At 43.5% G+C, this 14,482-nt stretch overlaps 1 protein-coding gene across 6 annotated transcripts in view; it reads left to right on the forward strand.

Annotated features, from left to right (window-relative positions):
• ALG9 (ALG9 alpha-1,2-mannosyltransferase) overlaps window positions 1-14,482 on the forward strand; it is a 49,333-nt gene that overhangs the window by 13,145 nt on the left and 21,706 nt on the right. For 5 of the 6 annotated variants that reach the window (XM_044996875.1, XM_044996877.1, XM_044996876.1 and 2 more), the window contains exons 9-13: window positions 3,304-3,426; window positions 5,685-5,839; window positions 8,534-8,663; window positions 9,921-10,068; window positions 12,729-12,858. In XM_044996875.1, coding sequence (XP_044852810.1) covers window positions 3,304-3,426; window positions 5,685-5,839; window positions 8,534-8,663; window positions 9,921-10,068; window positions 12,729-12,858 — 686 coding nt within the window. The remainder of the gene's footprint in view (window positions 1-3,303; window positions 3,427-5,684; window positions 5,840-8,533; window positions 8,664-9,920; window positions 10,069-12,728; window positions 12,859-14,482) is intronic. The other variant, XM_044996881.1, reaches the window with a different exon arrangement.

Consider the following 14,482-nt stretch of genomic DNA (forward strand, 5'->3'; position numbering starts at 1 on the left):
CTTAACTAGCCCGTGTGACGCATTATTCCTGCCTGATTTGGCTTTTTTTTCCTGAGCCACAGCAGTAAATGTGCCCTTGGACAAGGAGAAAAGGCTCCAGCTCTTAGTCCTTAAGAGGCAGTTCAGTCATGCTGCAGCAAACTTAGGGAAAGGGCCTCTGCATCAAAGCACTGCTTCAGGCCATTTGTCTTCTGCGTTGTCATTGGAGTCTGTCATGAGGTGGCTGTGCCTTTCTGAGAGGAGTCTAGGCCCAGCTCTCATCTGACCCTGGTTTTCCCCCAGATCCTGTGACTGTGGGCTAAAGCAAGGCCTGATGGGAAGGGAAAAACAGGATGTAATAGGTAGGTCCTGTCCTCCCCAGGTAAGGGAAGAGACCTGAGTAGAACAGGGCATCTCTCCATTGGAAATAGCTACACATGGCTGTTAGGTTTTTTCAGGCAATGGCCCAGGGAAGGCTAACAACTGCCTGAACCCCTGTGACCTAGAGGAAGAAATTGTGAACCCTGAGTGTGAGGGCTAACATTGCCCTGGCCCTGGCTGGTGGGCTGTGGACACCTAAAAGATGGTTCATAGGTTCTGGTACAGATGGATAAATTAAGCTAGAGGGGAAGGCATGGACAGGTGGACTGGGTTTCCTCAGAGATAGTGTGTGTGCTAAAGAGGGTTTTTTAAGCAGATGCCAGGAGGGGAGACTACTGCAATGTTGGCCAGTGATATGCTAGGACGCTGGAGAGGCACACAACCCCCTTGCAGAGAAGAGGTGTGTTTCAAGAGGGGCTTTCCTCCCACCCTGCTTGCCCACGCCCCGGCACTCCATCCAACACTGAAGTAGCAGCCCTGTGTTTGGTATGTCACAACTCCTTCCACATCAGCATTGCTACTGCAGTACAGAGTTCAGTAGCCGACAGGCTGGGAAGAAACCGAACCCTTGTTTACATACAGAGTTCTCCCACAGGGAGTCCATTCACCACTCTGAGTATACTGAATATTTCTTCTTCCCGCGTTTTCTAAGTTTTCCCCTGAAATCTGAGAGTTTCTTTTTAAGATTCCCTCTCACAAGGTGTAATCATTTCAGTTAATAATTAATACCTAGCTCCTATATACCTCTTTTCATCAGTAGATCGCAAAGAGCTTTACAAAGAAAGTAAGTTGTTATCCCCATTTTACCTCTGGGGAGACTGAGGCATGTTGCAATGTGTTACCTGAATGTTAACTAACATGCTTCAGCTATAATCACAGTTCAGAGCAGTAGGACATAAGCAACACAGCTTAAGTCGTGTTCTTATACTGAGATTGGAAGCTCTTTGGGGCAGGGATTGTCTTTTTGTTCTGTGTCTGTACAGCTCCTAGCACAGTGAGATCCTGGTCTTATGACTGGGGCTCCTAGGAGCTACAGTAATACAAATAATATTGTTTAAATTTAATTCCTCTCCATGTTATAGACTTTTCTCTTATGTACATACCTCTCAAATGTCCCTGATTTCCAAGGGGGGGGGCACTCATTTTAGTCTCAAAGTTATCTACATTCTGAACACATTTGGTTTCCCTTTCACTTTGGTTATTCAAAATTATAGACATCAGAAATAAAGAATCATAAAACAGAGGTCATGGAAAGGGTTATTTACACTGGAGGAAGAAATCCCACAGCCATTGCAAATTTGCTGCATGGATAATTATTATGTGTTCATCCTTTTGGGTGTTGGTCACATTCTGTGTCCCATGTTTGGGCTTTGGCAGCAGGCTGAGAATTATACTCACCTGAGACTTTGAAGGTGGTGATGTGGGTGGGTGAGTACTGAAGGTGAATTTCTGATAAACGTTGCCATTTAAAAAACCCAACAACACTACAGAACGTTAATTTCATTTTGCTTCTAGTGCTGCCGTGCTAATGGATGTAGGATTCCCAAATAAATGTGAGTTGCTTGGGCTTTGCCTTAGTAACTCCTGCTCCTTGTTTCTGACATTATGAGTTCAGCTCCTAATCGTATTTAGTTGTACAAGCTGCAGAGGTGTCAGGTTTTCCTTGCTGCTTTTCAGTTGTCTGATTAATTTCAACACAGACCCTTTTTAAGTGGCTCTGATTGCAGGAAATTGTTACGGCATGTGACACATGTCACAACAGTGCATTGATTAAAGCCCCCGCGTGTCATTTACTGACTGATTGCGCTAATCATACCAAGAAGGTGGCAAACGTGCAGAGAGGAACTGGCATTCCCCACTGTTCAGGATTTTAAGCATCTTGAATTAAGAGTACAAATGAATGACAGTCGGACTGGAATTTCTGTCAGTTTGCATCTTTGGAAGCTTGTAGCAACCAGTAGGAGGGGTTGAACTGTTTACTGAACAAAATGTTTTTGTGTCCTATTCTTAAAGCTAAACTGTAGGAAAAACACACTGGGAAACTTTAGAGACTGAAGATGTATGTAACTAGCAGATAGATGAACTTTACAGCAGGTGTCCCGGGTGGATAGAGTGTGAATGCAAGCTCTTTTCTCTTGTTTGTATGAAATAAGTTTTATAGCTCTGTCAGCTTGTGAGACAGCATTGCTTCAGACAGTAACAGTCTCTTAACATCCAGGGCTTCTGTGGCTGTTTCTCACTTGAGAAGCTTTTCTGATGCAGTGGGTGCTGGTTTGGAGAAGAAGAATCTCTTGATGTCAGTTTTAGTTGCCACTTTCTTATCACATAGGTTTTCAGAATGGGATGGTGGCTGTCCTGCATCATGGCAGCACTGCCGTTCATTTACATTTTGAGAGGCTGATCGTTAGAATGTCCCATGGATTCATGAACAGCAGTCAGTGGGTATAACATTGAGGCTTAATTATTAATAAGGGGAAAGGAAGAGAGAATATGTGGTGTATGTGTTTTTGGTTAATCCCCAAAGGTAAAAGCAATGCAATTACTTGCATGGAGACAGCGATGTAATACTTGGCACTCTAGCACCTTCAAATCACTATTGACTAATCCCCTGGCATCATTAACCCATTTTATAGCTGTGGAAAGAAAGATGGAAGTGACTTAGAAAGTCACACAGTAAATCAGTGGCAAAGCTAGGATTAGAACCCAGGAGCTGCTCAAATCAGATTCATGCTCATTCCTGTAGGCCACACTGCTTCTCTTACTGTAAGATGCTCCTCACCCCATTCTTTGGTTTCAGCTCCATGGGGTATGGAGAGAATCGATGTCTGAAGCTGCTGATCCCCAGTCATGGTCGGGCAGAGAGAGAATGGGGCTGCCATACATCTAGTCCTTTTAGGCACTCATGCTAATTATCTTTTGTTTCTCTCCCCTCCTCCCCCACAGGTACTGAGCCCTGGTCCTTCTATTTTATTAATGGTTTCCTGAACTTCAATGTGGCGTTTGCTTTGGCCCTGCTTGCCCTGCCGCTGACCTCCCTCATGGAATGTCTGCTACAGAAATTTCATGGTGAGTGCTGCGGTCTTTGAGAGCTGAGCTCCAACAGCCCATGTCTCCCAGATCCTTGAAAATTAGGAGAGAGCTTATTTGCTGCCTATGCAGCTTTTCTTTCTTGGAAGCAAAATCAGGGTCAGGGAACTCTTTACAAAAACACAGCCTGGTTCCAGGAGCTCATTATTTGCACTGCACTATTTACCCTACAGTGGGTGCAGGCTGGAGACAGAGGTAGCAGATTACACCTGAGCTCACAGTAGCATCCGTCAAGGGACGGAACACCGTCGTGACTCTTTAAGGATGATTCTTTCATTCCCTGCCCCTCCCTCTCCTCTGAAGAGCATTGTGCTGTCAAGGCTGAAGTATGCCGAGTAAGTATGACAAATTGTACAACCGCACGCTCTTCAGCCACAGATGCTATAGAAATAACCCTGACAGAAATTTTAGGGGAAAAAAAATACTCGTCGTTATCTCCATCTTATCTTCGATTGGAAGTGTCAGCCCTCAGTTCTCTACACTTTTTTTTACTGTTATTTTAAATGCAACTGCCAGGACATTTCAGAAGAGAGCTTTGAGACAACAGGATTTTTGGATCTAGTTTCGATTTTTCGGGTTGTTATTTCTTCATAAACCATTCTAATCGCCCCTTTCCCTTGATGCTGCCCACATGGAGCGTGATCTTGCAAGGAGTTGAGTAGTGAGCACTTGTATGAATTGTTGAAGGCACTTGGCACCTTGCAGGATTGAGCCCACGTAGGGCAGATTTCTGAAAAGCTTCTTCCTGAATTAGGAAGTCTCTTGCACTTTAATGAACCATTTCACAGCTGTGCCATTGAAATGATAGGTTTTTCCTTGTAGTACTTGAATATTTACCTTCATAAAGGAACAAATGAGGCTTAAATTCTCAGTCCTATTACATATCTCTGCTCTAAGGGCTAGTAGGGGTGGCCATAAATTTTATTGTAGCTCAAAATATGGCATGTCAAGTGCTGCTGCTGCTAGAAAATTATACAATTAAATATCATTTTGGTAGATTTTAGATTCATAGATGTTAAGGCCAGAAGGGACCATTATGGTAGTTTAGTTTGACATCTGACTTTCAAAGTGATCACTTAGTCCTTCATAAATTACACTGTGAAAAAACAAAACATTGTCCAGTTCATACTGGGTTTCTCTTAAATCAAAGGATGTCAGTTTAACTCACGCAGTTTGGCAAGATGCTCTTCTTAAATACCAGGGCGGTGGGGGAGTGGAAGAAGAAAAAACCCAGTGGTTGTATCTTCCCCTGGCTGCTGCTAACACATTTTTCCTAAGGATGGACACATGGTAAATTTTAGGGGCAGATAGCAGCATCGTGATCGGCATCTCTTGTTAGGATTCTGATTATGTATGGAATTGTGTTAAGAAATGGCATTGTAATATATCTTCCTGAAAGCGTACACTAGAGGGTGCTGCTTGTGTCTGTTCCTTGAATGTGGCTGACAGACTGTCAGAAACCAGTAAAAGCTCAGTTGGAGATCCTTTAAATGCAGGTTTCCTGCTGCTCACCTAACACTTGTGTACCTAACAGCAGAAGCCATTCTTCTGGGTGCTTTGTTCTTATTGTCTGTGAAATGCCTCTATGTTTATTTGTTTAACACGACAGCTTTTGGAGGGGTGGGGTGAGAGGATTTAAAGTTGCATTGAGCACCCTCGTCAGACTAAAATTCAGGGTAATTATTGTTATTTTTGAATTTCTTCCTGCTTTACACACACAAAAGTTACTTGAGAGATCTTACATGCACTGTTATTTTTGTAATGAAGCAACAAGGGTTTTGGAAATACCAGTACGTAAACAACCACTTCAGTTAGGAATATAAGCTTCATAGGACTCTCTCTCTGATCCCTGGATGTGCTAGTATAGTACAACAAAACAAATATCAAGGAATTTTTGATTTCCTGTTCAAAAGCTTCAGGTCATGATGGATTTGTCTTTTTTTCCTGGGATTAGTTATAGGCTCGTTATCCAGATCCTGCTTCTCCTTCTTTTGGGCTCTGGCTTCCCTACATTCTGGGACTTGTAGGGCATCTGAAGCCTACAGAAATCCACTAAGCAAGCTTTACTCCTGACTGATTTCTTGCTATTTTGTCTGTGATATGGAGAGTGGAAGTGCTGCTTGGGATTGAATAGTGAAACATTCCATTTGAGAGAGAGAATGAAAACTGAGGGAAAGCCCTTGTCTTTATTTCACTAGTCTCATGAGCCTTGATTGACTGGTTTATGCTTCTTTCAGTCCAGAATCTGGGTCGCCCATATTGGCTTACGCTAGCTCCTATGTACATCTGGATCCTGATTTTCTTCAGTCAACCCCACAAAGAGGAGAGGTTTCTGTTTCCCATATATCCTCTCATCTGTCTCTGTGGAGCTGTGGCTCTCTCTGCCCTGCAGGTAGGTTTCAGTGGGAAGTGCTGCGTTTTATAACCTGGTACCTAAAGGGGGTTTAATTACCAGTTGACTTCTATATCATTGCTCCCGAAGGCTTGGGAACATCTGCAGAACATCTGCTGCTGCAACATAATCTGCAGTAATCTGCATAGTTCTGCAGCACCCGTAGTGTAACTCCAAGAGCATGATGTGCAGTCAGCTGTTTCTGATTGTTAGCCAGCGGGGTTTGAGTTTTCAGAATGTGGCACATAGATTGATCATAAAGCCCTAGGATTGAAAAAACACAACTGTTCTAAAGTTAAAATGTGTCTGTGTTTGCTGCTTTTACAGAGTAGCTGGCTAAACATAATCCTCCAGTTCTGGTTGATTGAGAACATGTGCAGAATCATTCGATCCCCAGAAAGCAGTGATGCAGGAGCAAAATTGGGGAGATTTCCCTCCCCAAATGGCATAAATATATGAATAGAATGTGCTAATGATGTAAAAATCTTGGATTAGCCTGAACAGCAGGCTAAGGATGTCAAGTGCTACCACCAAATATTAATATGCATGACATTTCCTGGGTGTTCTGCGTTAGCACTGAAACACCTCAACTGCTCTTCATTAGAAATTCTCTCACATGGTGTGAGAACAACCCTGGCCCAATCTGGAATAGTCAGTGGCCCAAATATTCGGAAAGATTCATCATTTGATGCAATCCCAGACAAGCATCTAATGTGATCACATTATAAAGCCGTGAAATTTGACCTTTGTGGCTGGACTATTCAGAAGTCCTTGTTGAAATCCAAGATTTTCACCATTCCCTTATTTAAAAGGAAAGTGGTATTGTTTAGGCATTAGGAAATTGATATTTTTAAAAAGCTAAAAAAAGTGTTTAATAAATGTAGATTAAAACACTTTGTAGAGTAAAATGTTCCAGATCAGTAGAAGCTTTCACAGAGCTGAAATTATTCATTTCTTACCCATGAAAAATACATATGAATGAACATAAGAATGGCCATACTGGGTCAGACAAAAGGTCCATCTAGCCCAGTATCCTGTCTTCCGACAGTGGCCAATGCCAGGTGCCCCAGAGAGAATGAACAGAACAGGTAATCACCAAGTGATCCATCCCCTGTTGCCCGTTCACAGATTCTGGCAAACAGAGGCTAGGGACACCATCCCTACCCATCCTGGCTAATAGCCATTGGACCTCTCCTCCATGAATTTCTCTAGTTTTTTTTTGCAGTCACTAGTCTCTTTAGTAGACTCTCCCAGCTGCTCCCCTGGGTTCTGCCATTACCTCCCATCCTGGTATACAATATCTCTTGCTGTTTCAGTCCCAGACCCCACTCCCAGTACTGCCAACACACCTGAAACCAGGTCTCCAGCACCTTCAGCTATTGCAGTGCTGGTCTCTTACCCAGCGCTGCCAATTCCCTGTAACCCCGACCTGCAGTATCCCTTGCTATTGCAGTCCTGGCCCCTTATCCAGCCCTGCCAACGTCCCACAATCCTGACCTGCAGCACTCCCTGCAATTGCAATTCTTCCCACACGCAAGCTCTGCTAATGTGCAATTCTTGAGCTCCCTGCTCCCAGGATCAAGCCCTGTAATACTAGCAGTTCTATAGCCCTGGCTATGTGCAGTAGGAAGGCCCCTGAGAATGCAGTGGTTTGGGACACCTGCCAAACATGGCTGCAGGATACTCTGGTGTGTATCTCTGTTCTGCATATTTTAACACCACTTGATTTACTTCCAGTATGTAGGAGCCATCTGAGAATTTAAACTGCTTCCCTGCTAATCATACAAGCTTGACAGTAAAATAACAATCCCACGGCTGCTATGAGACGAAAGCAAATGATGCAAGAGGAATAGAGACCATTTTAGGACAGGAAGTGAATAGTCCCTCCTGCGGGGGGGAGAGAGGGGAGGGGCAGAACCTGAGTGTGTTACATACTGTTTCTTTTGGGTCTGCCCAAAAGGACCTGTCAGGTCATCTATAGAAGAGCAGAAAAGCCCTTAGAAGGGTTAACAACAACAACAACAACAAAAGGTCATGCAGGGCTATATTTAAACATTGCTGCAAATGTGCCGGTCCTGCACATCCCTGTACTTTATTTCAGGCTGCGGCTTGCTGTTCAGGCAGGTGCCCAAGTATTGTGTGACAGAAACCTGGAAATGGAACTTCTTTAAAGAGGGAGCCAGTCCAGATGGAGAAAGGAGAGACCCAGGGTCTGGGAGAAGGCCTGGCGAGAGGCACCCACAGAGAGCAGTAGTAGAAATATCAGCTGGGACTCGTTTTGGGGAATTGCCAGGCAGGAGGCCTGGTTTGGAGAGGGCTGTGATGCCCAGTAAGGAAGAACTCCTGGGAAAGAGGGTTGAAAAGTGTTTGTGATGAGTTTAAATAAATCAAATTCCCAAGAAGGGGATGTGGTTGAAGCAAGTGAATATCTAGGCATTTTTTTGAGGAGCCAAGTTTGAGAAACTGAGACGGCAGACTGTGGAAGCTATGTCTGTAACAGAGGATTTATTAGAAAATGTGTTTTTTTAAATTCAGTGTCCAAAAAATTTAAGTTGATAGTGTCCCTTTAAATTAATCACATCTTGCATTCTGTTCTCCCCATTGCAGGTGGCTCTCCCCCCACAGGCATTGGGCTGGATCTCTGTTCAGCTGCGTCATAGGTTTAATGACGTGAATACTTTTTTGTCCCCTCAGAAATGTTACCACTTCGCATTCCAGCGTTACCGCTTGGAGCACTACACAGTCTCCTCCAACTGGCTGGCTCTGGGGACGGTTTTTCTCTTCGGACTCTTGTCACTCTCGCGTTCTGTGGCTTTATTCAAAGGTTGGTGGTTTAGGATGGTCCTGTGCTTGAACCCAGACAGTTGCAAGACAGTCCAGAGGGGACTTCACAAAGAATTAGGGCTTGTTCTGTGCATAAAAGTTGATCTACTTTAACCATACAATATAGTAATAGAGGTGCAATAACCCTCCACCTCAGGGGGATAAGCTGTACCAGTCAGTATAAGGCACCGTTATTCCAGTGTAACGGTTTCCTCACTAGGGCTTGTACGGGTATAATTATATCAGAAAAAAACAATCACACCCTAACCAACATAGTTCTACCAGTATCCTATCTGTGTGTAGACCGGTGCTTACACATGTAGGGCGATACTCTGGAGAGCACTTCAGCATGTAAAGCTTGTACTTAGGTATGTGATTAAGTGCTTTCATGCATGGAGATGGATTTAAGCATGTGCTTAATGTTAAGTATGCGTGTATCTGCTTTCTGGAATTGGGGCCAGGAGTGGTCCTATTAACTTCACTGGAGCTTCTCACCTAAATAAAGTAAAGCCTGGGCATATGTATTTTCAGGATTGAAGCCATATACAGTAGTGACAGGAGAGTGGTGATAAAAGTGCCATGTTATAGCAAGGTACTGAACTGGGATTTGGATCCTAATTACATGTTAGTGTAGATTAGATTATTTAGTTATGAAGCTATCAGTTAAGAAGGCCCTGAAAGCACTTGAGGCTTTGTGTGAATATTTATCTATCGTGTTATTTTTATATTTCTTTATTTTACTACATGCCCATCCTTTGCTCTGGGTGCACGTGCAATATTTCCGTTAGTCATCCAGCAATCACTTTATGTTCATTAAACCAAGGTTAGCAAACCTTGGCTTGTGATTGATATGAACTTTTATACTTTAGCAAAGCCCTTGTGGAATCTCCCTTTTTGTTCTCAGTTAAGCTAAACTCCTTGAACAGTGGAAACGTATGGCATGGGGAGAGGCCTAAAATAAAATCAACATGTTATTAAACAACAAGGGCAGGAATGTTCATGATTTTGACAGCTTTTTGTGGACAATATGGCAGAAGTTGAACCTGGCCTTACTGTAATATCGCAAGTGGGTTGGCGTTAGTCTTAATGGAACATGATGCCATTGGGCTGAGTGCTCTCTAGATACCAGAGCTAGGTAGCTGGGTATGTGCTCCAAACCCTCCCAGCATTTTGATGGGAGGCTTAAATATAAACAAGTCAAGCCATGAGAATACCACCCACCTTTTCACTCTTTGTTCGCAATCTTCCTCCTTTGTAGGCTACCATGGGCCTCTGGACCTGTATCCAGAATTTCATAGGATTGCCACTGATCCGACTATTCACACAGTGCCAGAGGGGAGGCCAGTTAATGTCTGTGTGGGGAAGGAGTGGTACCGATTTCCGAGCAGCTTTCTCCTGCCAGATAAGTAAGTTGCTCATCATAAAGGACCTGATTCAGCAAGATACTTGAGCAGCTGCCCGGCTTGACGCTAGTGCCACTGACGTCAACTCGTGCGTCTGAAGTTAGGCCCCTTGCTGAACTGGGACCAAAGTGAGAGCAAGATGTGCATATCATGGCGATAATTTCAGAAACAAAGCCTGCCCTTCCGAGTGACGCTTCGTGACAGGCAGATTTATCATCCCTACCCGACTGATGGCTCCTCTCTCCAGGTCTTTTAGCCACTTACTCCATTCTGTGCAAATTCTCCATCTTGGCTTGTTTGTCCATGTCTGCTTGGCTATGTTTAGGGGTGAGGCTGTTGGTGACTCACCTGTGGTTGTGTTCAAGGTGCCCTAGAAACATAGGAACTCAGGTTAGACTGCAGACGGCATTCCTTTAAACTTTATGCAGACCCAACGGCAACAATTATCATACTGAAATAAAATTTCAAGTCCACAGGGTACATCTACAGTCTCAATTTGTTATCCAAAGCATCAGATGTAGTTAATGCACAAGTTCAGGGCTGCATGGAAATATCATAAAACCGTTAGTTTTAAGAATATGCTTCTCAGGATGCAGTTTGTAGGATAGTTTTGACAAGAATTCATCTCACAAGCTGTCCATAATGCCAAGCCCTCAGACTTGTGCCACGTGTACCAGCAATCTTGGAAAGAGTGACTCATCTGTTTACTTTTCAGATATTCAAAATATTTTAAATTAATTCATTCGTTGAGCCATGTGCACGGATGGTGACAATTCAGATTCTTAACAGCGGTCCTGTCAAGGTTGTTTTCTTCATTCTGAAATGATGTACTTTCAGTTACTCTAGTTCACAGCCATTCTGTTTGGGAACTTGAAACTGAATTATGTTTTACTTTTTAAAGTGGTCTTTCAGCCCCCAGGCACATGGGTTTGTTGTTGTAGGGTTGCTCATGAGCAATGGGCAGCTGTTGCTTCCTTAAGAAGCAAAGCCTTTGCTTTGGAAAAAATCTTTGAACATCTGTAAAGGGAGAAGGGATTTTTTCCCATTATGATGAGCCTCTGACTAAGAAATGGGCAGGATTATATATGCTACTTAAAAGGAGGTCAGGCAGAGCCAACTGATTTCATTTCCTGACACTTGCAGTTGGCTTTCTGCATCCATCTTAGGGGTATATCTTCAAAACAGCATAGGGCAGGGGTCGGCAACCTTTCAGAAGTGGTGTGCCAAGTCTTCATTCATTCACTCTAATTTAAGGTGTCATGTGCCAGTAATACATTTTAACGTTCTTAGAAGGTCTCTTTCTATAAGTCTATAATATAGAACTAAACTATTGTTGTATGTAAAGTAAATTAGGTTTTTAAAATGTTAAAGGAGCTTAATTTAAAATTAAATAAAATGCAGAGCCCCCCAGACCAGTGGCCAGGACCCAGGCAGTGTGAATGCCACTGAAAATCAGCTCGTGTGCTGCCTTCGGCATCTGTGCCATAGGTTGCCTACCCCTGGCATAGGGTGTTAGCCACCAGAACCCTGTGTACTGCTTTGGGAATGTGTCCCAAAAATCCCCACTACTCTTGCCAAACAGTTTTCGTTAATGTCCCTTAATTTTAGGTGGAAAGGGTAAAAGACAAAAACAAAACAGCCCTCCCTCCGTCCAGCCTGCAGAACTGCAAGATAGTACAGTCTATTTGAAAAGATCGTGTTCATGGGCAAACGTCCCACTGCTTTGCCGGGCTTGCAGACAGCAGTGGGTGATTTCCCAGTGAAGCAGTTGCAGTAGATGAGTGCTGGGATTAGTCCTTGAAGGCCTGAAATACAAGCTATTAGGGCACAAGTGGCTGCAGAATCCTGCATTCCTTAAAATTGCTGGAGTGTTTATTCAATTTATTCAAGAGTGTGCTGAACAAAGCTGTTCCTTTCACCAGCTGAAGTGCCTTGCGCCTGGCTGGCGTGGGTTCTCGTCTTGCAGATGTGGCCAAAGTTATTTGACTTGCAAATATTAAATAAAGTTCAAAAGTTAAATGTGGATGGAAAAGGCCTGATGCCAATTTCAGTCCATTGTTTCTGAATGTAGTTTAGCTCCTGGACAGTAAGCCTCCAGGACTCCTTGAGTGGTCACCACAATCAAAATGCATTTCCCTGACAGTACTCTGGCCCTTTCCCGCCATGTCTTTTAACTGTTTTTATCATTAAGGAAGCTTGCCAGGATTAATGGGGAACAGAAGGCTGGGCATAGGATGTGGGTCGGTTTGTGTTCCCCTTTGTGCGTTGTGTATCTTTCATGAGCCACAGTAATGTATGGGAGTTCCGCTTGTGTTTCCACTGATGGCTCAGCTATGGTTCACTTGTTTAAGTTTGAGTGCATCTTGTAAGTGAAATTTACAAGAGTGAGGGTATATTCTATTTGTATTCCCATTGACCTCAGTGGTTCTTACCCACGTGCTTAAGTCTTTCTGCGAACAGGGTCATCTTGCCTAGGTGCAACTGAATTTGGTGGCTGGGGTGCTGGCTCTGTGCATACGTCTAACCCATTGCTGCTTTTCTAGCAGGACTGTTTGCTCTGTAGACTGGAAAGCCTCTAGTTATGCTTTTTGCTTTCTCGTTACAAAATTCTGGTGTTTCCCAGAGTTTCATTTCAGATTTTCCTCTCTCTGTGTTTCCTGCAGTTGGCAGCTCCAGTTCATCCCATCAGAGTTCAGGGGCCAGTTACCGAAACCGTTTGCCAAGGGACCCATGGCCACACGGCGCATTCCTGCAGACATGAATGACCAAAACAGGGAAGAGCCATCCAGATATGTAAGGGCTACACACATGTCGTCTTTTTCTTTCAGCGCTGTTAGTAGCAGTAGTAGTGCTGTAGTCGCCCAGGAATCCTCATCATGGGCCAGGAGCCCATTGTGCTGGGACTGTATAAACCCACAACAAAAACATGTTTGCATGGCTGTGTCCCAAAACAAAATCTGTTTGTTTAGATGTCTGAATTCTACTTGTAAATCATCTCTATTTAGTTTTCATTTGAAGTGATTATTTAAAAAACAAACAGAAAATTCCCAGTAGTTACAATTTCTATTGAACCGTTACACTCTCTGATCCCAGATAACAGTTCAGATTAATCTAGTACTTACAAATTCTTCTTCCCCATCCCCACCCGCACCAATGAAATGTATTGGTCATTGAGCAGTGAGTAGGTGACATTTTCCTTTGCACTTTGGGACCTTTCTGTTAAAACTAAGTAAATAAAATTGCCCAAGAGGTTTGTAACGGAAGAAATAGGAGTTTAGTCCAAAGCGTCACCTGAAACAATTGGGACCCTGGCACCGCTGATTTTAAAAGGAATTTGTTAAGATCACCTGCATCAGTACGGTGTATTTGTTCCTTTTCCAGGTTGTCTCGTGTTAATTAACCAAAAATACCACTTGCCAGCTGACCTGTTGTAGAATTCTTTAGCAGATTAAGTCAAAGTACAGGAGCAATTTTCTGAGGACCCAGCCTTTTCCTCATTTTTTTCCCCCTCAAGGCTTCTTTGGAGGCACAGTTTAGAGTGTTTAAGTGACATAGATACAGGTACTAGCTGTCTCTGTCTTAGGGTTCCATAGTATCTGAATGATAATCTGCATGTTTTATTGGCAGTTATGTTTTGCTTTGGGCTGGAGATTTTAGTTTGTTGTGTGTTTGCAAGCAGCTGGCTGTAGTGACCATATTGGTGCAGTTGGAAGGCTGCTCAGCTGACCTTTTTATCTCCTTTTAGTTGAAATGTTGTCTAGAAAAAAGAGTGCCGAGCTAAATATGTGTTTATTCCTTTTTTCTGAGATCAGAATAATTCTGAGTGTAGATAAATACAATTCTGTCTCACCTGACCATTATGAGTGGGAATGCCTAGAGTATTGCATTATGAATGTTTGCCCATCCATCTATCCCTCCTATCCGTCCCTCATTACTGAAGTATCTGAGTGCCTCGTGATTGTTATTATATTTATCCTCACAACTCCCCTGCGAGATAGAGAAATGCTACTTGTCTTATTTTAGAAACAAGGAACTGAGCCACAGAGAGGCTAAATGACTTGTTCAAAGTCAGTGACAGAGTCAAGAATTGAACCTGGGTCCCAGGGGACTGCTCTAACCATGGAACCATCCTTCCTCTTGTTGAAAGGGGTGAATAAGATGAACTGCCAAGAAGCAGATGATGCCTTTCCTCCTCCATTCTCAGCACTTTGAAGGGTGCCCTCGGTGCGGTCCGTGACTCTGTAGGAAGAACTCAGACTAGCAGACCCGATGTAAACCACATACCTCCATTTAAGTCAATGCACACATGCTCATTTACAGCAGCTGAGGATCTTGGCTTCACTATGGCAGCATGGCAGAGTCTGCAGATTGGATCTCGAGAGTAAGGTTGAATCTGATACGACAACATTAGAGGAAA

This window comes from Mauremys mutica, chromosome 22 (genome assembly GCF_020497125.1).
Source record: "Mauremys mutica isolate MM-2020 ecotype Southern chromosome 22, ASM2049712v1, whole genome shotgun sequence".
NCBI classification, from domain to species: Eukaryota; Metazoa; Chordata; order Testudines; family Geoemydidae; genus Mauremys; species Mauremys mutica.